The sequence below is a fragment of the Balearica regulorum genome, chromosome W (genome assembly GCF_011004875.1).
Source record: "Balearica regulorum gibbericeps isolate bBalReg1 chromosome W, bBalReg1.pri, whole genome shotgun sequence".
Taxonomy (NCBI): domain Eukaryota; kingdom Metazoa; phylum Chordata; class Aves; order Gruiformes; family Gruidae; genus Balearica; species Balearica regulorum.
The window spans coordinates 6,957,093-6,984,321 of record NC_046219.1 but is presented as its reverse complement, the minus strand read 5'-3'; the positions used below and the strand labels follow the sequence as shown (position 1 = coordinate 6,984,321).

Here is a 27,229-nt window from a genome sequence, read left to right as displayed (position 1 = left end):
TATTGTGTCCCAGACAGTGCTATCATCAATCTATTGCAGGTGTTCTGGAGCTTCACGCTGTTCCAGTTCAGTCTGGATCAGCCCATGGGAAAAGATGGAGCTGTCTTATGATCATACCATCGATACAGCATATAGCAATTAGCATCATGCAACGTAATGTATTGGCTATTCTCACCCAAAATCAAATCCCCTCGAGGTACACATCGGACTTGCCCATCCTTTCTCATCACCCACCAAGTGCACCCTGGTCCCTGAGCAAAAGCAATCCTGCAGATGGGCTTGCCTTTGCCCGAAGCAGGAGTAACCCAGACTGTCTGACATGGTTTAGCCCCAGCCGGCAGCCGGCAGCTGAGCACCACGCCACTGCTCGCTCAGCCCTCCCCCGGTGGGATGGGGAGGAGAATGGAAAAACAAAGGCAAAACCTTTGGGTTGGGATAAGGGCAGTTTGCTGGGATGGCAAGGGAGAGGGAAACAATCAACAGCAGCACCGATAACAGATATTCAGAATGGGTGATAACAGAAAGCAATTTACAATCCCAGGACCCGACCAAACGCTCAGCCCGTCCTGGAGCCACACCGAGCCCGCCCCTCCTCGACTAGCCCTCTTTTATGGTGAGCATGACGTCCCATGGTATGGAATAGCCCCTGGCCAGCTTGGCTCATCTGTCCTGGCTCCTTGTGAAATTAACTCTATCCTTGCCAGAACCAGGACACAGAACAACTTCAATATCCCTTCACCAGAACACATTACATCTTTAGTGCCTTACAAAACAGAGAAAATAGACCTATACAAAAGGCTACCATGATGAAGCTTTCCATAGTGAGGTTTTCCAAGAAAGAAAAACTGCTAGACAAAGAGCTAGCTACAATCTTTTTTTTTTATAAATAAGTTTTATTTGTGATGATTAGAGCCTCATGGCAATGCACTTTGCCCTTTGTACCAACTAATGATCTTAGAAGTACATCTGGCTTTCTGAAATAAAGGTATAAGATATTGGGTTGGACAGGTCTCAAAAGGTCATCTAGTCTATCCTCCTGCCCCTACATAGCTAGTCGATACCTAAGTATTTTAAGTTCAAGTTGCCTGCACTCCTCCACTTTTCTTCAGTTATTTTGAGGTGTATTTCCTGAACATTTTAAGAAGCAGTCTTGATTCTGGGGCTGTAAAACAGCACTAATTCACTGGCACTTCAAGACTTGTCTAATAGTTCATTAAGATGTAAGAAGGATAGAGGCAGCTTTTCATTCCTGCACTGTATCTACACATCATCACTCCACCCTGCATAGATGAAACCAGATCCTTAAAAAACTAGTAATAAAATACAATGCTTCCCTGTGGATGTGTCTTGAAAACATTAACTCAACTTGATGAGGTCAGTATGCAGAAGTGTTGGTAAATCAAGACAGTTCTGTGCTCGCTTTGGATGCAGGTGTCAAACTTGAGCACAGGGTTAGGTTACAGATGGTGACTATTCAAACATGAATAAGCAGTTCTACTATACTGAGCGAGCACATCAGATATGTCTCCTCTTTTGGGCAATGGTAGTGGTGGTGGAAGGAAGGAGGTTGGAGGAAGATGGCAGTATGAATTTACAGTAATATTCTTCTAAATCTACAGAAGTTTTCCACTCTCCCTTTGGTTTCAAATCTAGCTCACCTGAGATGTTCTTGTGTAGTCTTCATAGAGTCTGTCATATTCTCGGCTTTTTTCTTGAAACTGGGTATTATATTCTTGTAATTTCTTTCCCACTGCTTCAGTGCTATCCTCTTTTACAACTTGATCCTGGGATGATGAGCAGAAGTAAAGATATTCCATAAAGAAACAATATTGCACAGATTTTCAGGATAAAACTGCTTAAAAATGACCAGATAGTTACATGGTAAATGTGACTTCTTTTTTATCAATATGGAGATATGATATACTATATGCATAATATGCAAATTAGAAATAAAATTAATGACAAAAAGCAATTTTGCATTGCAAGTGTTCACTTTTATACTGAAAATTATATATCTCATCATCAATGAGTGGGATATTTAATAACATATGTTTATTTCTTAATAATGTATCTGCAGTATTTATATGCAAATTGTGAAGTTGATTTTAAACAAAAGCATCCATTTTTATACCCACTTTATTTTTTCAAATATTAACAGAGTTGAAGTTCTTCATGATAAATGACTCCCTAGTCTGCAGTAATTTCTCTGTATTTAAGTGTAACACAAAGAAAATAGACCAAATTACCTGCTGGTACTTAGATACTGGATATAATAATTTTACATCCAGTTTAGGATTATACTGGGCTAGAGATTCATTCCGGTAGTGGTTTATTAGCTCAACCACAGAGTTGAAAGTTAATGGGTCAGAAAAGCCATATTTCCCATCTTGGTGAAATATTTTGATTAATTTGTTATTTCCTCCTTTCCTGCAAATAAAGTTTGTTGAGAAGTTAGGCATACTTCAAATACTATTTCCTAAGGAACACTATATTTTAAATGTGGTATTGCATTTTACTGTCATTTTACAGACCTAGCATAATTATCTTACCTTAGCGTAAGTGTGTAGTCCCCATGCATTTTGGTTGAAGCATCTCGTACCAAAAAGGTACCATCAGCAGTGTCTCGAAGCTTCTCATTTACTTCTTCTCTAAAATGAAAGCAAAAGTAACCAAACATTTCAGCTACTTCTCACTCATTTATCTTCTCACTATGCTCTAAATTATTCTGTTTTAAAATAACTGTTTTTATAAGCCTTCTTGATCTCCATATTAATAAATACAGTTATTTAATAGCTTATTTAACATTACTAGAGAACAACTGGGATATAAAAATGGTATATTCTATGTCCTCTCACTGCTAGAATAAAGTTATATTCATGCAAAGGTCTTTCTGCTTGTTCATACAAGCACAACTGGAGCTGCCAGTGCTAGTCTAATGCACCTATATATAGTAAAGTTAAAAATGTTGCTAATATATGGCACTCATGAGTCTGGCTTGTTAACTATTGTGCTTACAGTTGAGGTTCTGGATGAAAGACAAGAAGAAAATAGTTATTTCTTGGTGGTGTCCTTTCATGCTAGCATTTCATATAGCTGTCTAAAAATAACAGATCACCAAGTCATTGCACATATTACATTCTGACTGCCAGTAACTTTTTAGTCATGTTTGGAATAAAACCAACTGTAATATGCTTGTGTTGGAAAATATCCTAAAAATGGCTCTTAGAACTATAATTTTTCTATACTTAAGAAGAATACATACACACAGAATAACAGCAAGAACATAAAACCAAACATAAGAAATACATGTCTTGAGTTGATTTACCTTGAGATATCTCCCCAGTACCATTCAGCATCTTGTAGTGACATATTGTTATTCACGCTGTTGTTAGTTACTGTATTAGGTTTTGGTGGCTTAGGAGGCAGTGCTGCAGATAAAGGGAGAAAAAGTTGATTATAACTCATTGAAAACCTGACCATATATTCCTTGAAATTACACATTATTACATGAACGAGGGGAAAAAAAAAGTTATAAAATAGAGTTTTCCATCACTAACAGTCTTTAAAAGACATTGGAGGAATCAAGATACTTTACTGAAAACAATATAATTAAAGAAGATGCATTGTTTCAAAAAAGTATGTTAGCCTTGCAATAATATATTTTAAACAAAATATAACACCATAATCATCTCCTCACCCTGTGAAGAAAGCATTTGAGAAAAAAAATTCTGAAGTTTGCTTTTACCTTCTTCCACTATCTTCAGGTAAATAATTTTTTTTTTTCTCACATGTAATGATCTTAGAGGAACGTTGCTGCTTCCTCACCTAGAAGCTGAGTAACAAAAGATGCAAATCCACAGCAATACTGCTTATTTTAAGAAGAATTGGGTTTCTGTGATTCTCAACATTCTGTGTGATGATTTGCCAAAAAACACTTTAAGAAACCCATCTGTGACCCAAATATCCCTTGTGTTAATCTTAGTATTCTACAGAATAAATTGTGTTCCAAATGCCAGGACTGATTAAAAAACCACATCCCCCTTTTCTCAATGTCAAAGCTGCATACATATACCAGTGGGTGCCAGAGAAGATACTGCAGCACTCCTGACTTAGTAGCAAGGGGGAATTGGAATCAGGATTAAAAATCAGTCCAGCTGTTTTAGCTCTCCAGTAAATACAACATTCCTTATGAACATCCCTGTCTGTATATTATGACTGGCACAAAAGACAATGTTTTTACAGTTCCAATGAATATCAAGAAAGTATAATTTTTGTATATGTGAAGGCATTCAATTAATATTGCTAGATTTTAAAATCTGTTTTTCCTCAAACAATCCAAAAATGATTTGTAATCATTGTTTCAGGAAATAAAAATGCTATTACAGCATCTCCTTTAGTCACAGTGTGGAAGAGAGAAAGCAAAAATAATAATAAAAGAAATGCAAAATTTTTATTATATAAATAGCAGAGCTAGAACTACATCTGACAGAATAAAACCAAAACAGAAACAGGTCAATTCAGTAAAAATTCAATTAAGTAAGCAGACAGGTATTTATACAGGTTATGATTCTAATTACTACAACCATGCATTAAAACACAATTTAATGCTAATTTATGGAAAAAGGAAAAAAGAAAACTTATTTGTATCAATGACAAAGTAAAGAAATCCTACATATCCACTAAGAATTTTTCAGCAGCTATCATAAAGACCAAAATGAATTAAGTCTTCCATAATAAGAATGCAGTTTTACCTGGTGGATCCATTTCTATGTAAAACATCAAGTCTGTGCCACAATTTATATCTGTCTTAGGATATTCTATATCCAGTTCTTCCATATTCCAAACAGTATTGTACATTTGTATGAGTTTCACTGAATAAGCTCAGATACAAGAAAAGTGTCAGGCTCTCTTTGTAATGGTGTCTTGGAATTCATTTTAAAACCTATAAGGGGCTGCACTGTAACCTATTACATCATAATCCTCAGCCAATCATGTCAAAAGAATGTCACCAGACCATTCCTGTTTCATCATTTTGTTCTACATTAATCTTAAACCATTTTTAGTTTCTGAAAGAATCTACATTTAGTAGAACTGCAATATCCACCTAGTATTACAAAGAAAAGGACTGAGTGAGCTCTCCTCACCCACATTCCCAGTTTGTTTTCCTGATTTTGCATCATGGTACAGTCCAATCCTGGCAGGATGACAAAAGGCTGATATGCTGCAGCATGTAGCTCTTACATACGTGCACACACAACACAGGCGCAATCACACACAGGGCAGCTCCCTTTAGAGGTAGGTCAGTCACTTCTCAGTTTCATTCTCCTACTCAGACGCCTAAAGTTTACCATTCAAAAAGCTATAAAAGGTGGAAGGGAAAAAGAGCGTGACTCCACGTGTGTATATGTGTATCTATTGCACACGCATTATACACATACATACACATAGACATATATCTTCACATAATGAAATATGGGTTATGTTTTTAAACTGTATAGATTTATATAATTTTAATGGACACACAGGTCTGAGATATATTATTATATAAAATGTGCTTACTGCAGAAATGCCTTCCTCCGCTTATCATTTTGTAATAAAATACAATTCCAATTGATCTGGATTAACTCTTTTTGAAATCTAAAAATCAAATATTGTAATCTTACATTCAGCAGTCTCTTAAACCATGGAAGAAAGTCAAAACTGAGCAAGATCTTGAAAAATTATTTTGCTGAACATAAAAAGCCAGTCTGTCAGGATACAACAAGATTTAGTCTGCCTTTTCACACTGTTTCTCTACCCTGTTCTCATTGAGCTATTTATCAAGTTAATTGTTTTTAAAAGCAAGAGTCCTTGTCAGTGTCTTCTTCCTCACTTGACATTATGTCATCAGTATTCTCCTACCATTTAGAAATATTCCTTCTTAACTCCCCCTCCATCACTGACTGTAACTCTCTCAGACCTCTTGGAAGAAACATGTACAGAATAGACTATTAATTCCTGAGCAGAATGCTATGATGTAAAGTAATCCGAATGCTTTATACTCACTATAATCTACGGGGGCAGAAAACCAGATACCAAAAATAACAACAACAAAGAGTAGCTGTAGCAACTATCTGTGCCTACATCATAAGAAATCCTGGTGCAGCTGAAATGTGCTCTATCGCACAAATACTCATTAAAAAATTAACACAATTTATATCCTTCCCAAATATTTCACACACATCTACCCTCCCTCTGTGCCTCTCATCAGCTCACCCCCTTTAGACAAGGATTAACATATAAGAACATGTCTGGAGTACCAATAGCTACAAAAAAATGCATGCTAGTTTGCTTTATATGTTAACAAGCTTAAATTCATTTTGAAGTAGATTCTCCTCTCCCTGTTTAGGTAGACATGCTCCAAAGATTCCTTCCATTTACAAAATGAAATAGGATACTTAAAATCATCCCAGACACAAGTCCAAACACTGAACTTGGAGGTTTAGCCCACCTGCGACCCAAACAGTTGACTTGCCAAGGTAATTATATAAATTAGGTTATAAAGATTTCCTACAAAGACTACATTGCTGCATTTAGGTCTCATGTGGGATCAGTAAGATTTTTTTTTTTATTCTGTTGAATTAAGGCTTTCAGGAAAAATTACTTCTCCAGGGTTTCACTGGTGGCCAAATTCTGGACTGCCCACACTTGTATAATCAGGTTAGTGATAGAGGAAACTAACACTTAAGGGAAATAGCAGGACCATTAACTAGCTTAAGCCACATATCTAGTAATCTTAACCCTTACGTAAGATGTTTTAACAAGAACTAGCGTAAGGAAGGGTCAAGATGACCCTTCGCTCTGCTTGCATTTTTGTAACCAATCACAAGATAAGGAGGTAGTAAATCAGAATGGAATGAACACGGAGGATTCTCTGCTAATTAGGAACCGGTCTGAGTAAGTTTTGTGGTGAAGGTGAAAAGTGCACAGTGAGGATCACTAGCTAGTGTTCCCACAGAAGGAAAAATCGAGGAGGAGATCACGAACCAGGTATACCCCGGGGTATGGGCCACTGATGTACCCGGAAGAGCAAAGAATGCCCCACCTGCTGAGGTCAGGCTCAAAGAAGGAAGGCAGCCGGTAAGAATTAAACAATATCCCCTGAGGAAGGAGAACAAGGAAGGAATCCGGCCAGTGATGGAAAATTTTCTACAACTAGGATTACTAAAGGAATGTGAGTCCGACTTCAACACCCCCATATTACCTGTCTGTAAGCCCGACGGATCATACCGGGTAGTCCAGGACTTATGGGCTGTAAATAAGATAACTGAAGACCTCTACCCAGTAGTGGCGAATCCATACACCTTGCTGACTGTATTGACACCTGAACTAACCTGGTTTACCGTTTTAGACCTGAAGGATGCCTTCTTTTGCCTCCCTCTCCATAAAGCCAGCCAGAAAATATTTGCATTCAAATGGGAAAATCCTAAAAGTGGTCGTAAAACTCAGCTTACTTGGACGGTGTTACCACAAGGGTTCAAAACCAGCCCTACTATATTTGGTAATCAACTTGCAAAAGATCTTGAGTCTTGGGAAGCCCCGCCTGAGGAAGGGAAGCTGTTGCAATATGTGGATGACATCCTGATTGCCACCAAGACAAAGGACGCTTGTATGGCCTGGATGGTGAGTCTGCTAAATTTTTTGGGGCTCCAGGGATACCGGGTATCCAAGAAAAAGGCCCAAGTAATGCAGCGCAAAGTTATTTATCTGGGCTATGAAATTAGTGCTGGACAAAGGACTTTGGGACAGGCCCGAAAAGAGACAATATGCCAAACCCCGAGACCACAAACAGTGAAAGAGTTACGAACTTTCCTGGGGATGACTGGGTGGTGCCGACTATGGATCTATAATTATGGACTGCTTGTTAAACCCCTGTACGCACTAACAACCACTGAGCAGAAACCCCTTAAATGGAGCAAAGAGACCATACAGGCCTTTGAGCTGCTAAAGAAGGCCCTGATGTCAGCCCCAGCCTTAGGACTCCCAGATGTGAGTAAACCATTTTTCCTTTTTTCCCCACGAGAAGCAGGGGATTGCCCTAGGAATATTAGCGCAAGATCTGGGCCCGTACCGACGAGCAGTTGCCTACTTTTCCAAACAATTGGACACCGCTGCAAAGGGCTGGCCTGGATGCTTGCGAGCGGTCGCAGCTGTAGTACTAAACATCCAGGAAGCCCGAAAATTCACCCTGGGCCAGAAAATGACTGTGTTTGTTAGTGTCCCATACAGTATCTGCAGTACTGGAAGCGAAAGGTGGACACTGGCTTTCCCCACAAAGATTCTTGAAATATCAGGCTATAACAGTAGAACAAGATGATGTGGAGATTGTAGTCACTAACATTGTCAATCCAGCCTCTTTCCTCAGTGGAAACACAGGAGAACCAGTGCATCATGACTGTCTGGAGACCATCGAGGCAACATATTCGAGCCGTCCGGACCTGAGAGACAGTCCTATGGAAAACACGGAAAACTGGTTCACGGATGGAAGCAGCTATGTCCTAAGCGGTAAAAGACATGCCAGATATGCCATTACCACCAGCCAGGAAGTAATAGAGTCAGGGCCCTTGCCCATGAATACCTCTGCGCAGAAGGCAGAAATAATTGCTCTGACCCGTGCCTTGGAATTGGCCCGAGGCAAAGCTGTAAATATCTATACAGACTCAAAATATGCCTTTGGAGTCGTGCATGCGCATGGAGCAATCTGGAAGGAGAGAGGATTATTGAACTCACAAGGCAAAAACATCAAGCATGCGGAGGAGATCCTGAAGCTGTTGGAGGCAGTCCAACTCCCTGAGAAAGTGGCAGTCATGCACATTAAGGCGCACCAGAAAGTGAACTCGGAGTTGGAAAGAGGAAATGAGCTGGCGGACAGAGAGGCAAAACAGGTAGCCAAAACAAAGGTAAAAACAGAAGGGGCTTTGGTCCCTGACGGGCAAATCTCCCTAGAAGGTAAGCCAAAATATACTAAGGAAGATCAGAAGCTTATCATCGACCTAGAAGGGTTGTATAATAACGAGGGGTGGGCTCTCACCCCACAAGGGAAACTAATCATTCCCTCTTATCTAACATGGTCTCTGATAAGGGAAGAACATAGGAAGAGGCATTGGGGGGCAGAAGCTCTATATAAACACCTGATTAGAGAGATTGTAGCTAGGAATCTATACACCACTGTGAGGCAAGTAACTCAACGGTGCGATATTTGCCTCCAGACTAATCCCAAGAATACCCCCAAACCAGAAATGGGCCAAATTGGGAAAGGCAACGGGCCTGGGCAACAATGGCAGATTGATTTCTCAGAACTCCCAAGAAGAGGGGGGTATCGATATTTATTGGTATTAACTGATACCTTTTCAGGTTGGCCAGAGGCATTTCCTACCAGGACAGCCAAGGCTCGGGAGGTAACCAGAACATTAATACAAGAAATAATACCACGCTTTGGGGTTCCGGCAACCATATCTTCTGACAGAGGACCACATTTCATCTCAAAAGTAGTACAACAAATTAGCCGCCATTTGGGTATAGATTGGCAGCTTCATACCCCATATCGCCCTCAGTCGAGTGGCCAAGTAGAAAAAATGAACCACTTTTAATCAAACAGCAGATTGTGAAATTGGGACAGGAAACTAACTTGGCCTGGCCTCAGTCTCTTCCTTTGGCTCTTTTGCGCATACGAACCAGGCCAAGAGCAAAGGAGGGGCTGAGTCCTTTTGAAATTTTGTATGGACGACCCTATGGAATACAGAAAGGGATGTCCACACAAGCAGGGGAGGAAATTATGACTTCATACATGGTGGCATTAGGCAAACAACTCAGCAGAACTGAAAAACATGTGGTTGGGACTCGAAGCAGGGGTTTGGATGGACCTGTACATAACATAAAACCTGGAGATTATGTATATGTGAAGTCTCTTACAGAAAAGACCCTGGAACCACAATGGGAAGGACCGTTCCAGGTACTCCTCACATCCTTCACAGCAATAAAGATTAAGGAACAGAATGCCTGGATTCACCACTCCCGTGTGAAGAAGGCACCTAAAATCTCCATGGAGAGTCACGCAAGTACAGCAAGGAAAGGTTACCTTGTCACGACGCTGACTGTAAGCCTAATAGGGGGACTTGAGGCATGGGAGAATAATGCCTTTTTACAGCTACATGACAAAATTGCTAATGCCATGAACTGGTCTGATTGCTGGATTTGCTCACGATTGCCCACAAACATAGGACAGGGCCACCCGGTGGTCGCCACCAGTTTTCCCAACTCTTCGGAGATAGCCAAGGCCTTTAGTAATATATCCCTCACAGAATACACGGAGATACCAAAAAGGAATCTCGAGTGGCAGATAGATTTAAGCATACTCTGGAACGAGACCACGGAAGTACCTTGTGTCCAGAGGTGCTACCTGGAAAACACCACAAAGAGTACGGGAGGGAATAGCACAGATAAAAATGTGGAAGTACAAGTTTTGTTGGGGCTTACCCTAATTGCACAAGTTATATCAAGTATGGAGGTGCAAATATGTGGAATAGCAACCAGACTCGAAGACACATCAGCAGTACCCCCAAAGGCTGGCCCACCCCTGTGGGTCAGGGATGGTACCGGATCTGTGGGAAGTGGGGGTACAAAGTATTGCCCTTAGGGTGGAAAGGTCAATGCGCTATAGGGACTATAGTTCCTAACATTACTATTGTACAAAACTTAACTAGTTCAGGCATGCTCGGTTTATTACGAACTTATATGAAACCCGTGGCCCATCAAACCCAGGGAAAACGGAACCCTTTAGTAGAAAGACCAACCAGCTTTCATAGCTTTGCGAGGTGGTTTATCCCATGGTTGGGGGTTAGTGAATTAGAAAAGGCCTTAGTCAACATTTCAGCTACAATGGAAATTATTAATAATGCTACAGCTGATGCGCTCACGGCTCTACAAAAAGAAATCTCTTCTCTAGAACAGGTGACACTCCAAAACAGGCTGGGGCTGGATTTGCTTTTTGCTAAAGAAGGAGGTTTATGTACGGTTATTGGTGAACATTGCTGTACCTATGTCAACCAAGACAAAAGGATTGAAAAGGATTTATCTCAAATTTGGGAAAAAACCAAAATCTTGCATGAAGTGGCCCAAGATAACACATCTTGGGGGTTTAGTGACTTAGTGGAAAGATTAACATCCTGGTTACCAAATTTGACATGGTTGGAACAATTGTTTGTTATGACAATTATGGTTATAATCCTGTTTATAGCTCTGTATGTAGTAGTTCAATGTGCTTTAGGGTGTTGTCAAAACACGGGGAATTCTTACAGCGAATGGAAGAAATATCAACTAAGGCAAAGGTTAGAATCAAATAAGTATTTTGAGAAAGTATTAGATAAAGAGTCATTGTATTAGCTGTAGTAAACGAATTTACTAACCTTTTTGAAAAGGGGGGATTGATAGAGAGAACTAACACTTAAGGGAAATAGCAGGACCATTAACTAGCTTAAGCCACATATCTAGTAATCTTAACCCTTACGTAAGATGTTTTAACAAGAACTAGCGTAAGGAAGGGTCAAGATGACCCTTCGCTCTGCTTGCATTTTTGTAACCAATCACAAGATAAGGAGGTAGTAAATCAGAATGGAATGAACACGGAGGATTCTCTGCTAATTAGGAACCGGTCTGAGTAAGTTTTGTGGTGAAGGTGAAAAGTGCACAGTGAGGAAGACATACAGCCTTCATCCCTAAGACCCCGGCCCACGACCACCAAGAGGCACTGCGCGTGCGCAGCTGAGAGGAGTTAAAGGCGGAGACAATGGAAATGAACTCATTGTAATAAGACCGCCTTTCCACGGAAAGATCATGAATATGTATAGGTGCTTTTTGAATATGTAACATTTTGTTGTATAAAATTCAAAGGGAATTGCCGCAAGGTGCGCACGATTTTGGTGGGATGACCCCCCGTGCTGCCCAGCGCTGAATAAACATACCTACTTTACAACTTTCCCAGTTGTGGAGTCCGATTTTCCGCACATCAGTTAGTACTCAGTTCAGACTAGCCCAGCTTGCAGGCAAGAAAAGACAGGATATAGATAGGCAATTCCCCATTCCCTGTATAACCTGGAGAGGTACTGAGGTACGTGACTTTCATTCACATATCTTAAGACCATGAAAGCTCTACCTGGTTATCAGTTATAGCAAAATACTTCCACGAGGTGATGAAGAAAACACATATAGACATTCAAAAATCACTTACTTTGTAAATTATGCATTGCAAATGCTCACCCTTGTAATATAGCCTGAAAATACAATCCAATAATCTGAAAAATGAATTGGTTTCCTCTTACAAAAATCTTGCTTAAAAAAACCCCAAAACTCCTTTTAATAGGAAGCTTCTCTGAAGCAACTAAGCAAAAAAAAAAAAATCTGAAAAAGAGATTGCTGTGTTTTCCAACCAATGTTTCATAAAAATCTCTAAAAAAGCTGTAACATGCAGTGAGAAAATCCAGACTTTCTCTCTCTTCTTAACTGCTTAAACCTCTGTGCTGTGCAGAAGGTATCCACTTACTCTGGTTCCATCATTAAAAAGTGAACTTGACTTTAGTACTGTAAAAAAATCCCCAAAACCCATCAGCCTCGGTAGCTTGCATATCTCTCAGATAAAGATCTCAGTTTCATGATTAACTTGGGCAAGGTCAAATATTTGCTGAGCATGGGATTTCAGATGGGGGAGGGGGAGCCAGATTCAAAGTAAAAGTTGTCATCAGCTAACAAGTGGCCAATGCAGGGCTAACTTTCTCATTTTAGCTAAGTAAATGAGAAGACCATTGTAAGAGGCCTTAAAATAGACTCTGTCACTGGCTGCTGAGTGCAGTATTAAAGCTGAGAAAAGCACCATGAAAAGTCAAATACAGGAAGTAGCTAACTAATTTACTGCAGAAAAGAAGCCCAGAATCAAAATCTTCCTTGAAAAGAGCTGCATCTCTCAGAGCAGCCCTGTACAAGCAAAATGGTCTGCTTGCAAGCACAGCATCACCTCCTACACAGTCATGCTGAATCACAAATACAAGTGTGGTTTGAAGATCCTTAGCATAAAGCTGTGAGGCATTTTATCCATTTTCCCTTAAACTGAAAGTAGTAGAAAAAACACCTGTCCGTATCCATGTCATTTTCCAGTACGTCAGGGTTGTTGATTTCTTGGTAGGCAGGTGGGAAAATGGCCTGTACAGAGAGGGAGTAGTTTAGCTTAAATATATTTTCCTTGCCTTAGTGATTGGTGGAGATCAGACATGCTAAAGGAATAGAACAGCAACTGAAGAGCCTGCTTCCCTTTGCCTACAGAGGTTAACTTCTTTGCAAGCTATACTCTTACAAGGAAATAAATCCAAAATGAAAGGAGAAGCAGACCACAAGATTTAATTCAGAGAAAGAAGAGAAGGGGATTAATATTTTCCTCCCACTTGTTGATGTATTGGTTTGTGTGGCAAGGTTTTGGTAGCTGGGGGGGGGGGGGGGGCGCTACAGGAGTGGCTTCTGTGAGAAGCTGCCAGAAGCTTCCCCTGTGTCTGATAGAGCCAATGCCAGCCGGCTCCAAGACGGACCCGCTGCTGGCCAAGGCAAAGCCAATCAGCACCTCTGTGATAACATATTTAAGAAGGGAAAAAACAGTCAGAGGGAGCTTTTGCAGCCGGAGAAAGGAGTAAGAAGATGTGAGAAAACTCAGCAGACAGTGCAGAAGGAGGGGGAGGAGGTGCTCCAGGCACCGGAGCAGAGATCCCCCTGCAGCCCATGGTGAAGACCATGGTGAAGCAGGCTGTCCCCCTGCAGCCCATGGAGGAAGGATGAGGGGGTGTAGCGATTCCACCTGCAGCCCGTGGAGGACCCCACGCCAGAGCAGGTGGAGGCACCTGAAGGAGGCTGTGACCCCGTGGGAAGCCCGCGCTGGAGCAAGCTCCTGGCAGGACCTGTGGACCCATGGAGAGAGGAGCCCACGCCAGAGCAGGTTTGCTGACAGGACTTGTGACCCCGTGGGGGACCCACGCTGGAGCAGTCTGTTCCTGAAGGTCTTCACCCCGTGGGAAAGACCCATGCTGGAGCAGTTCGTGAAGAACTGTAGCCCGTGGGAGAGACTCACATTGGGGAAGTTCATGGAGGACTGTCTCCCATGAGAGGGACCCCACAGTGAAGCAGGGGAGTCCTCCCCCTGAGGAGGAAGAAGTGGCAGAAACAACGTGTGATCAACTGACCGTAACCCCCATTCCCCGTCCCCCTGTGCCGCTGACGGGGGGGCGGATCGAAGTTAAGCCCAGGAAGAAGGGAGGGGTTGGGGGAGGTGTTTTAAGAGTTTATTTTATTTCTCATTGCTCTACTCTGTTTTGCTTGGTAATAAATTAGATGAATTTTCTCTCTAAGTTCAATCTTAAGGCTGTGGTGGGTTGACCCTGGCTGGAGGCCAGGTGCCCACCAGAGCTGATCTATCACTCCCCCTTCTTAACTAGACAGAGGAGAAAAGGTATAACCAAGTGCTTGTGGGTCGAGATAAGGACAGGGAGAGATCACTCACTAAGTATCATCATGGGCAAAACAGACTGAACTTAGAGAAAAAGGGGGGCTAGTTGGGGAGGGGCAACAGCCACTCCCGGACACGTGGCTCGGGGACGGTCTGGCTTCAGGACGGGTCTGAGCGTGCGGTCCAAGTTGTACGGTCACTGGGTGAGAAACTGCATTGTGTATCACTAGTTTTGTATACTCTGTTAAGTACTGTTTTGTTTTCTCTCTTTCCCTCTCCCTTTGCTGTCCCAGTAAACTGTCCTTATACCAACCCACGAGGTTTTGCTTTTTCCTTCCCATTCTCCTCCCCATCCCACTGCGGGGGGGGACGACCGAGCGGCTGCGTGGTGCTCATCTGCCGGCTGGGGCTAAACCACGTCAAAGGTACAGCCTACTTCAAATGGAGACAGTAACCCACGTTTCTGAACTAATGACAGTATACAGCAGGAGAAGAGTAAAAATCCAATTTCTGACAGTAACTGATATGCTTTCTATTTACTATTAAAATTACAGAAGGGGTTAATAACACTTTTTGCTTTATAGGGCCATACTACAGAAGCATATTCTCAAAGGAGATAAGACAACCCAAAACTGGTTCATTTAATTGTTTATCATTTTAAAAAGCACAGGTACTCACAGAGAAATAAAAGATAAGGCTTTGTTCCCAAGTCCAATTTTTTTTTTTTATTCTAGTGCTGTGTGCAAAAACAAGTTCCTAATCATTCTGCAGAAGGGAATCACGTGTCTTGTCAAAAAAAGATACCAATATGCAAACATCTGCATTTCCATAAAATTGTCCCATCTTAACTTTTATTTAAATTTAAATTTCTAAACTTTGAGTGGTGCCCATTGAATCTACAGATTTGTATTTGCAGAAAGTTAGCAGCCTATGACTTTTTGCAGTCATACTCACAGTAGTGTTCTATCTGTAAAGTAATTTGTTTCTAAAAATAGATGTACAAAGCAGGAAGAGAGCTGATCAGGTTTGACAGGCTTGCATGTGTGTTACAAATACTTACATACAAATACACACACATTCATCTGTAAAAAAATCTAATAATATTGTACATATTTCAGTTTTACCAAATACTTTCAATTAGATATTGAGAAACATAAAGCATACACTGATGTCAAAATCTAAACCAAGAATACAGCATTGCTAGGTATGGTGATTAACAAAACATTTTGCTCTCTGTTAAATCAGATATAAAGCCTGATTTTTATTAGCTTAGAAGGGGAGCCCTCTGCCAGGCGAGGCTTGAATGTGCAATATCCCGTACAACAGTTGTCCCCGGGACAGACTGCTCCAAATCACCCTCAGTGCTGCCAACAGTTCAGCCAAGCCATGTCATGATGCAGAAAAGTCCTGACAAGGGATAGTGTTTTTACATATTTGGCTGTACCCTCAAGACACTACTGACAGGATTGCAGGCTGAGCCTGACTACCACTCCAGGGGAGTTTTGTGACCAGTTTCAAGAGGAACAGGATCAGCCTTTACACTCCCCTGCTCTGGTTGTTATGCCACCAAGCTTGCTAATATTTTGTTCAGCTAAAAGCAAAGTGTCTGCATCTTGGCAATACTGCCAGAACTCTCACCCCATCCCCAGCAAGCGAGTAGTTATGTGTAAGCCAGTCTCATTACCTCGCTTATTCTTATCTATGACCCTGTGAGTAGTATAACCTACCTCTTAATGCTTAAAACTGCAATATTTCACAGCTTGAGCCATTATTTACAAGCCTGGGAAATGGGAATAAAATGGAATAGACAGTTTAGACAAAGCAGCTCAGCTTGAGTTAGCGTGCAGGCCACTAGAGGCTCCATTCATCTGTACAGGACAGCAAGTCCTTCCAGCCACTGCAATAGCTCTTCCTCTGCTCCTCACCAGCCCATCTGCCCACAATGCCACCAGCTCCCCACATCTCTTTCGCTCTCCCACCATGTCCCCCTTCCTCTTTACCTTCCTGCGATAAGACACACCTTGATCTCACACACCCAAAGCTACTCCATGCTCCTCAACACACTTCCACCCCAAAAGGACTCCCATTTCCCTGAGTTCTCCCCAAAAAACCCTCCTAACTCTCCTATCGCACCACTTTCCTCTGTACAACCTGCCTTCCCAGCTCAGCCAAACCAACCGTGCCACCCCAAGCACCTGCCGGGCCCTGTGGACAGCTGCAGGACCTGCATCCAGCACAAGCCTGCTCCAGACAGGAAAACCAAGAGCCTTTACAATCCTCAAAAATGAACTGAAAAAACCATCCAGTCTTCTATACCTACAAATATAGCCTATTTTTCAACATATACCTCTAAAAGCATATGCGTCTTCAGATCTTTCTATGTTGTATGAGATTCTATTTGTGAGACATAAGCAGCACTGTTAGCTATAATCTGTTATAACTAAGTACTGTCTTCTAATACTACTGGTTTGAATACCATATTGGCATGGTTTAGCCCCAGCTGGCAACTAAATACCACACAGCTGCTCGCTCAGTCCTCCCTCCCCTGGTGGGATGGGGAAGAGAATTGAAGAAAAAGGTAAACCTCATGGGTTGGGATAAGGACAGTTTACTGGGACAGCAAAGGAAGAGGAAAATAACAACAACAATACTTAGAATATACAAAGCGTGTGATACACAATACAATTTGCTCACCACCCCAGAAGTCTGATGCCCAGCCTGTACCCTAGCAGCAACCCATCCTCCCTGGCCAGCCCCCTTTATATACTGAGCATGACATCATATGGTATGGAATACCATTTTGGCTAGTTTGGGTCACTTGTCCTGGCTGTGTCCCCTCCCAGCTTCTTGTGAAAATTAACTCTATCCCAGCCAAAAACCAGGACTCATATTTAAAGACATGCACTTTGTTTCTGACTGTAAAATCAGCATTACTTTTTAAAGCCTGTGTGGCCATTCATCAAGTTGGGGTGTTAAAATGGGATGCTAAATCATCTAGTTCGCCCTGTAACACTTATCAGATTTCAGGCCTCCCATTGATAAACACAAAGAATGAGACAGGAATCAGAAAACGGATCTGGCTACCAATTTTTCAAAACACCAAACATTTCTCTAATCCTACTTGTCCTGCAACATTACTTTGTGTTGACGTACTACACATAGGGGCAACAGGTATTTTAACTTTAGTACTTTAATTTTTGTGGAGGGCTAAGCACTATTCTAATTCACAAATAAAAATGCATAGTTTGCTGTCAAACACTGTGAAAGAGGGACTGACGTGGTTTAGCCCCAGCCGGTAGCTAAGTGCCACGCGCCGCTCACTCACCCCTCCCCCGGCGGGCTGGGGAGGAGAACGGAAAAACAACGGCAAAGCCTCGAGGGTTGGGATAAGGGCAGTTTACTGGGACAGCAAGGGAGAGGGAAACAATCAACAACAGTACTGGTAACACATAGTAACAATGGGTGATAACAGAGAACGATTTTACCGATCTGACGACCGACCGGACGATCGACCCGTCCCGGAGCCGCGCCGACACACGCCGAACCCGCCCCTGCCCCGCTAGCCCCCTTTTATGGTCAGCATGACATCACATGGTATGGAATAGCCCCCGGCCAGCTTGGCTCACCTGTCCTGGCTCCTTATGTTGCCAGTCCAAATCCACCTGAGCCACTTCAATCTTGGCAGCCTGATCCACCTGCTGGTTCTTCTGATGTTCCTCAGTGGCCCGACTCTTGGGTACATGGGCATCTACATGATGTACTTTTACAATCAGCTTCTCCAGCTGGGCAGCAATATCTTGCCACAATGGGGCAGCCCAGATGGGTTTGCCTCTGAGCTGCCAGTTGCTCTGCTTCCACTGCTTTAACCACCCCCACAGGGCATTGGCCACCATCCATGAGTCAGTGTAGAGGTACAGCATTGGCCACTTTTCTCTTTCAGCAATATCTAAAGCCAGCTGGATGGCTTTCACCTCTGCAAACTGGCTTGATTCACCTTCTCCTTCAGCAGCTTCTGCAACTCGCCGTGTAGGACTCCATACAGCAGCCTTCCACCTTCGATGCTTTCCCACAATGCGACAGGACCCATCAGTGAAGAGGGGATATGGCTTCTCATCTTCTGTTAGTTTATTATACGGTGGGGCTTCTTCAGCATATGTCACTTCCTCCTCTGGTGACATTCCGAAATCGTTCCCTTCTGGCCAGTCTGTGATCACTTCCAGAATTCCTGGACGATTGGGGCTTCCTATTCGAGCCCGTTGTGTGATCAGTGCAACCCACTTGCTCCATGTAGCATCGGTTGCATGATGTGTAGAGGGGACCCTCTCTTTGAACATCCAGCCCAGCGCCGGCAGTCGGGGTGCCAGGAGGAGCTGTGCTTCAGTGCCAATCACCTCTGAAGCAGCTCAAACCCCTTCATAGGCTGCCAATATCTCCTTTTCCGTTGGAGTGTAGCGGGCCTCGGATCCTCTATATCCCTGACTCCAAAACCCCAGGGGTCGACCTCGAGTCTCCCCTGGTACTTTCTGCCAGAGACTCCAGGTAGGGCCATTCTCCTCGGCTGCGGTGTACAGCACATTCTTTAGATCTGGCCCTGCCCAGACTGGCCCAAGAGCTACAGCATGAACTATTTCTTGTTTAATTTGTTCAAAAGCTTGTCGTTGCTCAGGGCCCCATTTGAAATCATTCTTCTATCGGGTTACATGATAGAGAGGGCTTATTATCAGACTGTAATTCGGAATGTGCATTCTCCAGAAACCCACAACACCTAAGAAGGCCTGTGTCTCCTTTTTGTTGGTTGGTGGGGACATGGCTGCTATTTTGTTGATAATATCCATAGGGATCTGACACCGCCCATCATGCCACCTTATGCCTAAAAACTGGATTTCCTGCACAGGCCCCTTCACCTTACTTTTTTTTATGGCAAAGCCAGCCTGCAGCAGGATTTGGATTATTTTCTTCCCTTTCTCAAACTTCCTCTGCTGAGTTGCCCCATACAATGATGTCATCAATGTATTGCAGGTGCTCTGGGGCTTCACCCTTTTCCAATGCACTCTGGATCAGTCCATGGCCAATGGTGGGGCTGTGTTTCCACCCCTGGGGCAGTCAATTCCAGGTGTACTGGACACCCCTCCAAGTGAAGGCAAACTGTGGCCTGCACTCTGCTGCCAAAGGGATCGAGAAAAATGCATTAGCTATATCAATTGTGGCGTACCATTTGGCTGCCTTTGACTCCAGTTCATATTGAAGTTCCAGCATATCTGGCACAGCAGCGTGACTTCATTCAGGCCACGATAGTCTACTGTCAGCCTCCACTCTCCATTGGACTTCTGCACTGGCCATATGGGACTGTTAAAAGGCAAGTGGGTTCTGCTGATCACTCCCTGACCCTCCAGTTGATGAATTAGCTTGTGGATGGGAACCAGGGAGTCTCGGTTGGTGCGGTATTGCTGCCGGTGCACGGTTGTGGTAGCGATTGGCACCTGTTGCTCTTCAACCTTCAGCAGCCCTACAACAGAAGGGTCCTCCAAGAGACCAGGCAAACTAGACAATGGTTCAATTTCCTCCGCTTCTAAGGCAGCTATTCCAAAAGCCCACCGGTAGCCTTTTGGGTCTTTGAAATACCCTTTCCGGAGGTAGTCTATTCCCAGGATGCATGGAGCCTCCGGCCCAGTCACAATGGGGTGCTTTTGCCACTCATTCCCAGTTAGACTTACTTCAGCCTCCAACAGAGTCAACTGTTGGGATGCCCCCGTCACACCAGAAATAGATATTGGTTCCACCCCTTCATAGTTCGATGGCATTAGGATACACTGTGCACCCGTGTCCACTAGGGCTTTGTACTCCTGTGGGTTCGATGTGCCAGGCCATCAGATCCACACAGTCCAATAAACCCTGTTGTCCCTTTCCTCCACCTGGCTGGAGGCAGGGCCCCTCTAATCCTGCTCGTCATAGTCACTACTCACCTCTTGAAAAAAGGACTTAGAAGTCCCTTTGAGAGGATCAGAAGTGCCATCTGGCCTTTCATGTGGTCTGGGGGGCTGCCTGGTGGAAACTGGAGCAGCATTCTTTCTGGAAGAGTCCCTTTGTACAGCTGTCTTGCCTTGTAGCTCATGTACGCGTGCCCGCAGGGTTGAGGTGGGCTTCCCATCCCACTTCCTCATGTCTTCTCTGTGGTCACACAGGTAAAACCACAGGATACCTCGTGGTGTGTATGCTCTATATCCCCTCTCTGGAGCAGAAAAACGCTTACTCCTAACAGCTGAAATGCGGGTCTGTACAGGTGGGGAGTAAGATATATCCTCTTTGAGTTGCCGGACGTCCTGAGACAGTTTCTCCACAGCCGAGACTAGGGAGGAAGAAAGGGTCTCTTCATATTGCTGAGTCAGCCAGCCACTTCGTCCACTTGTGGGTGCCTCTTCACTCTTCCAGTCGATTAGTGCCAGTGAGTTGGCATATGATGATGGTGCACTTCGTACAAATTTTCGCCACTTTGGTCAGGTACACTGGACTTCATCGGGGTCTGTGGGCAACTGTGCATTGTCCGGATCATAATAAACTATCTCCCGCACAGCTAATTCCCTCAGATATTGGATACCTCTCTCCATGGTGGTCCACTTGCCTGGCCGACATACGACATCTTCGCTGAAAGGATACCTTTCCCTCACACTTGACAGGAGTCACCTCCAGAGGCTAAGGGCCTGTGCCTTCTTCCCAATTGCCTCATCAATGCCCCCTTCCCTAGACAGGGATCCTAGCTGCTTGGCCTCCCTGCCCTCCAGTTACAGGCTACTGGCCCCGTTATCCCAGCAGCGGAGCAGCCAGGTAATAATATGCTCCCCTGGAAGGCGGCTGAAATCTTTCCGCATATCTCGCAGCTCACTCAAGGACAGGGATCGAGTAATCACTTCTGGTTCTGGCTCTTCTTGTTCTCGTGATGGCCCCGGTTCATCATCATCTTTCACTAAGCGAACTGATTTCCTTGTGTATTTCTTTTTGTGTATAGGGGCAACTGATACTGGTGTGGGTTGATCTTTTGGCTCGACTACAGTGCCTGTTGCGGGGGTTTGGGTAGCTGCAGTGCCTGTTGCGGGGGCCTGGGCAGCTGCAGTGCCTGTTGCGGGGGCCTGGGCAGCTGCAGTGCCTGTGGGTCCGCTCTCTCCCTCTGGATGGTGCTGTCTACTATCAAGCAGTGTTTGATAGATTGTGGCCAGGGCCCAGCACAGCGCAGTAAGTTGTGTCTCCTTAGAATCCCCACAGCATTTTCCTTTCAAATATTCCACCATTTTATCAGGGTCTTGCAGTTGTTCGGGAGTGAAGCTCCAAACCATTGGGGGTGAAAAGGTCTCTAGATACCCGCCCATACTCTCCCACATGCCATGCCAGCCCTGACCATTCAGCCTTGGGGAAGATCCCTGGGTGGTACTCTTGAAAAGATTTTTGCTAACCCCGAACAGGAGTGGGAAAGCATTCAGGAGACCTAGCAATAGGAATATACTGGCCTGAACATTCCAAGGGTATTCAAAATTCTCAAAAACTGTTGTAACCAACAAAAAGGGAAAAGGGGAGGTGAAAGAGTAGGAGAAAGTATCCCCCCCCGTCTTCCCCATAGATTGGGTCCAATTATTAATCAATTCTGAAAGATATTGACCGAGGTACGGGCCTGACCAAAATGCTACATACACATACCAGCTCAGACCCATGACTGTCAATGATATCTTATCATAAGTCATTATCACACAATACAACAACATGAGAACACGAACCCCTCTCCCAGAGGTGATAAACAGCACCGCAGGGATTGCATAGAGTAAACACGGGTTTACAAAACAGAGCCATGTGACCAAACAGAAGATCATTATGACCAGTGACTGTTTCAGTAACATTATAAATGCTTATAACAACTTTGTTTTAACACATTTGGGTCAGACTTGTCGTTATCACAACCCCTCGAGCCCCACGTTGGGCGCCAAAAAGGACTGACGTGGTTTAGCCCCAGCCGGTAGCTAAGTGCCACGCGCCGCTCGCTCACCCCTCCCCCGGCGGGATGTGGAGGAGAACGGAAAAACAACGGCAAAGCCTCGAGGGTTGGGATAAGGGCAGTTTACTGGGACAGCAAGGGAGAGGGAAAACAATCAACGACAGTACTGGTAACAATAACAATGGGTGATAACAGAGAACGATTTTACCGATCCGACGACCGACCGACCGGACGCTCGACCCGTCGCGGAGCCACGCCGACACGCCGAACCCGCCCCTGCCCGACTAGCCCCCTTTTATGGTGAGCATGACGTCCCATGGTATGGAATAGCCCCCGGCCAGCTTGGCTCACCTGTCCTGGCTCCTTGGGAAATTAACTCTATCCTTGCCAGAACCAGGACAGAGGGGAAAAAAAATCAGTCCAGAGTTGTGACAAAAAAAATCAAGTAATCGCCTAACTGTAACTCCTGCTATCGTGTGCATAGCATCACTCTAGCTGTAAGATGTCCAATTTAAGATATTAATATTAAGATATATTAAGATATAAGGCCCTATTGCCTAATTTCTATTGCTTTGAGGCAAGAAGGATAATTAGTGGGTGATCCAATAAGAAAAAAACCATAGTTGTGCAATGATGTCCTCTCTGTAATCAGATCAGTTATCTCCAACCCTGCATTTAATGTATCTACATACTGTGTAAGATATACCACTAAAATTTCATGCGCACCTCATTTTAGAATGTTTTTATCCAGGCTTGAGAATAACGGAAAGAAAAAAGAAAGGAGGAAGCTATCCCTTCAGCCTGTGAAAAAGAAAAGAAACCTGGCAGCATTGGCTTACCTGTTATCACTTAGTTGTCATTACATGATTTTCAACAAGTAAGATTCTTTCTGTTTAAAACCTCTTAACTTCTGAACTTTAAAAATTCTATTATAGATTGTCATTCTGAGAACACTTATATGACAAGTTATCTTTTCTAGGTATCTTCCTTTATTACAATGTCTCTAAACATTTTTTATGGAAACTCAAGCCACTACAACCAATAATCTTAAAGATGATAATTTCGAAAAATACATCTTTGAGTCTTCTATGAGAACTATAAAAATACACTACTTCAGATGATCAGGTCACTGAATGATTTTGGTGCTGAAAAGAGACTTGTGTTCTTATCCTGTAAACTTACATAACATTCTATTAAGACTCAAGTTTTGAAAATTATTCAAGCACTTTACAGGCCTAACAGCAGAGGCTAGCTAACCAGAGACTACAAAGCTTGAAAATTTGTATCCGAGGGGGTTTTTTTCAGCATATTAATAGATGTGCAAATGTTCTACTAAAAAACATTCCATTGCCCAGGATGGACTTTGAAATGCACAGAGGAGTTCTATTTTTGTAACAGATTATATGAAAAATCCCAAGAGGACCCTCAAAATAAACTATTGCATTAAAAAAATAATTAATTCAGCAATATTAAAAACAAAAAGCTGTTAGATTATAATTATTAATGTAGTGTTAAACCCTATAAATCTGATGGATACAGCCACATTTCTTCAAGTGCCCTAATGATGCTCTCAGGATGATTAGACTCCTTGCCCTCATTAGTAGGTCTAACATCAACACCTTTCACTTTTATACTTTCCTCATATGAAGCAACTCAGGACTATATGCAATCAAGTGATCTCTTAAGTGCAAATTAAACTCTCACTTTGCAACTAAAGAAACTCTCACTGTTGACCCTACCTTTGTATCCTCCCAACCATATAAATTTACATATCCTAAAGCATTTGCAAACTCTTTAGAATATTAGAGGTTTCAATAATGTATTTTGCTTTGTAAGGCTTATAACATGTAGCAAAGATAAAATCATCCTTTAACAATTAGCTGATTCTTAGTAAAATAAGACAAGTAGTCATTAAAAGTTTGGACTTTCATGGTTGTTATGAAACATTAGGAAGAAAAATACACAGTGGTTCTTGAAATGACTCCTTAACTATTTTGACAAAATTGAACAAACCAAATAGGTATAAACTAGCTGAAAATAAACATTAGGGAAAGGTTCCTAACAGAGCTGGCAAAGTTGGAAAAGTCTTCCAATCAAGGCAGTAGGAATAAAAATCTTATCCATTTTAAATTAATCTTCATTAGTTGAAGGGGATTATACAATGTGCCTGCCTGAAATACGAGACAGAAGGCATTTTTCTGCTGCTGTTTTTCTGCTGCTGTGTTCTAGTTCTTCAAATCTTAAGCAGCCCTACAAATCCTACTGCCATGAACTTTACCTTGTACTTTGAATAGAGAGTTGGGAGAGCTACAGCCTGCCCGATGTTCTATTCACCATTGCCCTATCCTTTGCTCAGATATTCTCTGTTACTAAGCTGTAAAAGCTAATATCTAAAGTCCTCCTGCATTAATATTTTTTTTTTTGCACACAGTCAGCAACTCTGCCTTGCTTCTACCAAATATTTGATTTAAAACAAGGGATTTTTGCATAAATTAGAGGTGGGGTTTACTGTTTGTTGACTAAATTAGGTGCTAACTCACAGAATCAACACAAGCATAATCTAACTTTCCTGAAGGGAGTGTTAATATTTTCCACATTGTTTACTGATATTGATTAAGAAATCTTTTGAGTCTCTGGATTAAAAAATGCATATAAGTAAAGAAAGAGAGAATTACTTTCTTCAGATGATCTCTATGGGGTATTGTATTTCTAAGAAAATTTGCCTGGAAGTAGAGTGAGAGTTAAATAAAATATCCAGAATTTCCACACCACCACCACCGCTGTATGATATGCATTCTACTGGTTTACAGGTCTTATAAGTTCACAAATTCCTATTCACTGTCTACTGAAAAAGGAATGAAAGTCCTAAGGCTGTACAAACTATGGGTACTAAAATTATTTTAATGAAAAAGACAATTCCTTATAAAACAAATGTTGCATACCACTATGGAACATATGAACAACTTCTACTTAGTTCTGTAATTATGCACTTTTGCATTAAGTTTGATTAAAAAAGTAAACCAGCATGCATTTACTGTCCTTAAGTTGAATTTTAATATTTAAGAAAACAATGGTATATAATTTTTTAAATTAAAAATATTTTTACCTGGTACAGGCTGTCTCTCATTCCATTCACTTGTGATTAAAACCTCTAGGATTTTTATATGGTTTTCAGTATTATCAGAGCTGCAAGAGATGAATTACAGTAAGAACTAGGAAAAATGCAAAAGTTGACATTAGCATTATTCAAAAAACATTGGAAAAACTTACAACAATGCCCTCCACATTAGAAGTAAGGTCAGAATATAATAAAGATGACCCACATACCTTGCTATCTGGAATTTGAAAAGCAGAGGGCTGAAAATTTCAGCCAGAGGCCTTGCATTCAAGAGATTTTTGCTGGAGGCTTGACAAAGTCTGAGGAAATGTTTGAGCAAATACTGGAGTGTGAGCCAATACTGGGGAGGTATATTTGGAGATCTGATTAGTTTCTTCAGCAACTGAGCATATTCCTCTGAGCTCTGCACTTCTGCAAGCAAACAGATAAAAGGAACTTGATATCAGAACAGTAACATTTGACAAGTAAAATGAAACTATATATGACTCCTTTGGAAGCATCAATCTTACAGAAAAAAAATAATAATTCTGTCCTTCATTAGTGCCGTAAGACTTGTTTCTTCTTTTGAAAAAAGTGAAATGCTCAGGGAAGAGTAAAGAACAAGTATTTAAAAGTCAAACGGAAACAGATATGTATTTTGGTAAAAACCACAATGTGTTCAGAGTGTCCTGGTAGAAGTCTGTCTTGTGTTTAGCATCACATATGATTGGGTAATTCTGAGATGCACTAGATAATTCTCACAGGTGCTGTTCTAACTTTGAAGGTTACCAGTAACAATATCCTGTCCTGAGACATATAACGGAATATTTGGCCCACGTGCTGAAAGCCTATAAGCTGTACTTGTTTGAAATGACTACTGTAGATGATGGATCTTACATGCATGCATTTGTCACTTCATAATCTGCAACTCTCAACATACTGCAGAACACCATGACCTCTAATACATTTATTTTGTCGGCACTGATAAAAAGTTAAAAATTAGCTTTCTGAATACAGATAAATCCTTGATTGCCCCCATAGTTTTTATATGGTCATTCTACTTACTAAAATGAAGAGAACTGTTATCCCTTATATTTTCCATTATGTTTACCTAAATAGATAAGTAAATAATGTATGTCTAGATCTGAATTGAAACAGCTTTCATGAAAAGCAGTGAAGGTATATATTTTTTCTGAGATGCTGCCAGGTTGTGCAGGATCTTCCATGTTCTGTGGGTGACAGCTGGACCACTGGATATTCAGATGAATTTCCTCTCTAAGTTCAGTCTGTTTTGCTCGTGACGATAATTAGTGAGTGATCTCTCCCTGTCCTTATCTCGACCCATAAGCTTTTCGTTATACTTTTTCTCCCCTGTCTAGTGAACGAGGGGAGTGATAGAGCGGCTCTGGTGAGCACCCAGCCCCCAGCCAGGGTCAACCCACCAGAAGTTGCAATCACTGAAACATGGTCAGATGACTCACACAACTGGAGAGCTGTAATGGATTGCTATAAACTCTTGGGTCACAACAATCCCATACCACGCTACAGGCTTGGGGAAGAGTGGCTGGAAAGCTGCCTGGCAGAAAAGGACCTGGGGGTGTTGGTCAATAGCTGACTGAATATGAGCCAACAGTGT

General features: G+C 42.5%; 1 protein-coding gene across 4 annotated transcripts in view; it reads right to left on the bottom strand.

Moving 5' to 3' along the window:
- Positions 1-26,019, bottom strand: part of LOC142599177 (phosphatidylinositol 3-kinase regulatory subunit alpha-like) — a 37,818-nt gene extending 11,799 nt beyond the window's left edge. The window contains exons 1-6 of one of the 4 annotated variants that reach the window (XM_075739024.1): positions 25,824-26,019; positions 25,603-25,682; positions 3,326-3,428; positions 2,550-2,648; positions 2,247-2,427; positions 1,659-1,784 (exon numbers count right to left, since the gene is read on the bottom strand). In XM_075739024.1, coding sequence (XP_075595139.1) covers positions 1,659-1,784; positions 2,247-2,427; positions 2,550-2,648; positions 3,326-3,369 — 450 coding nt within the window. In that variant the 5' untranslated portion in view covers positions 3,370-3,428; positions 25,603-25,682; positions 25,824-26,019. Of the gene's footprint in view, positions 1-1,658; positions 1,785-2,246; positions 2,428-2,549; positions 2,649-3,325; positions 3,429-4,751; positions 5,377-12,265; positions 12,625-25,171; positions 25,220-25,602; positions 25,683-25,823 lie in introns of those variants that run through there. The other 3 variants (XM_075739025.1, XM_075739022.1, XM_075739021.1) reach the window with 3 other exon arrangements.
- Between the last annotated feature and the right edge of the window lie 1,210 nt (positions 26,020-27,229).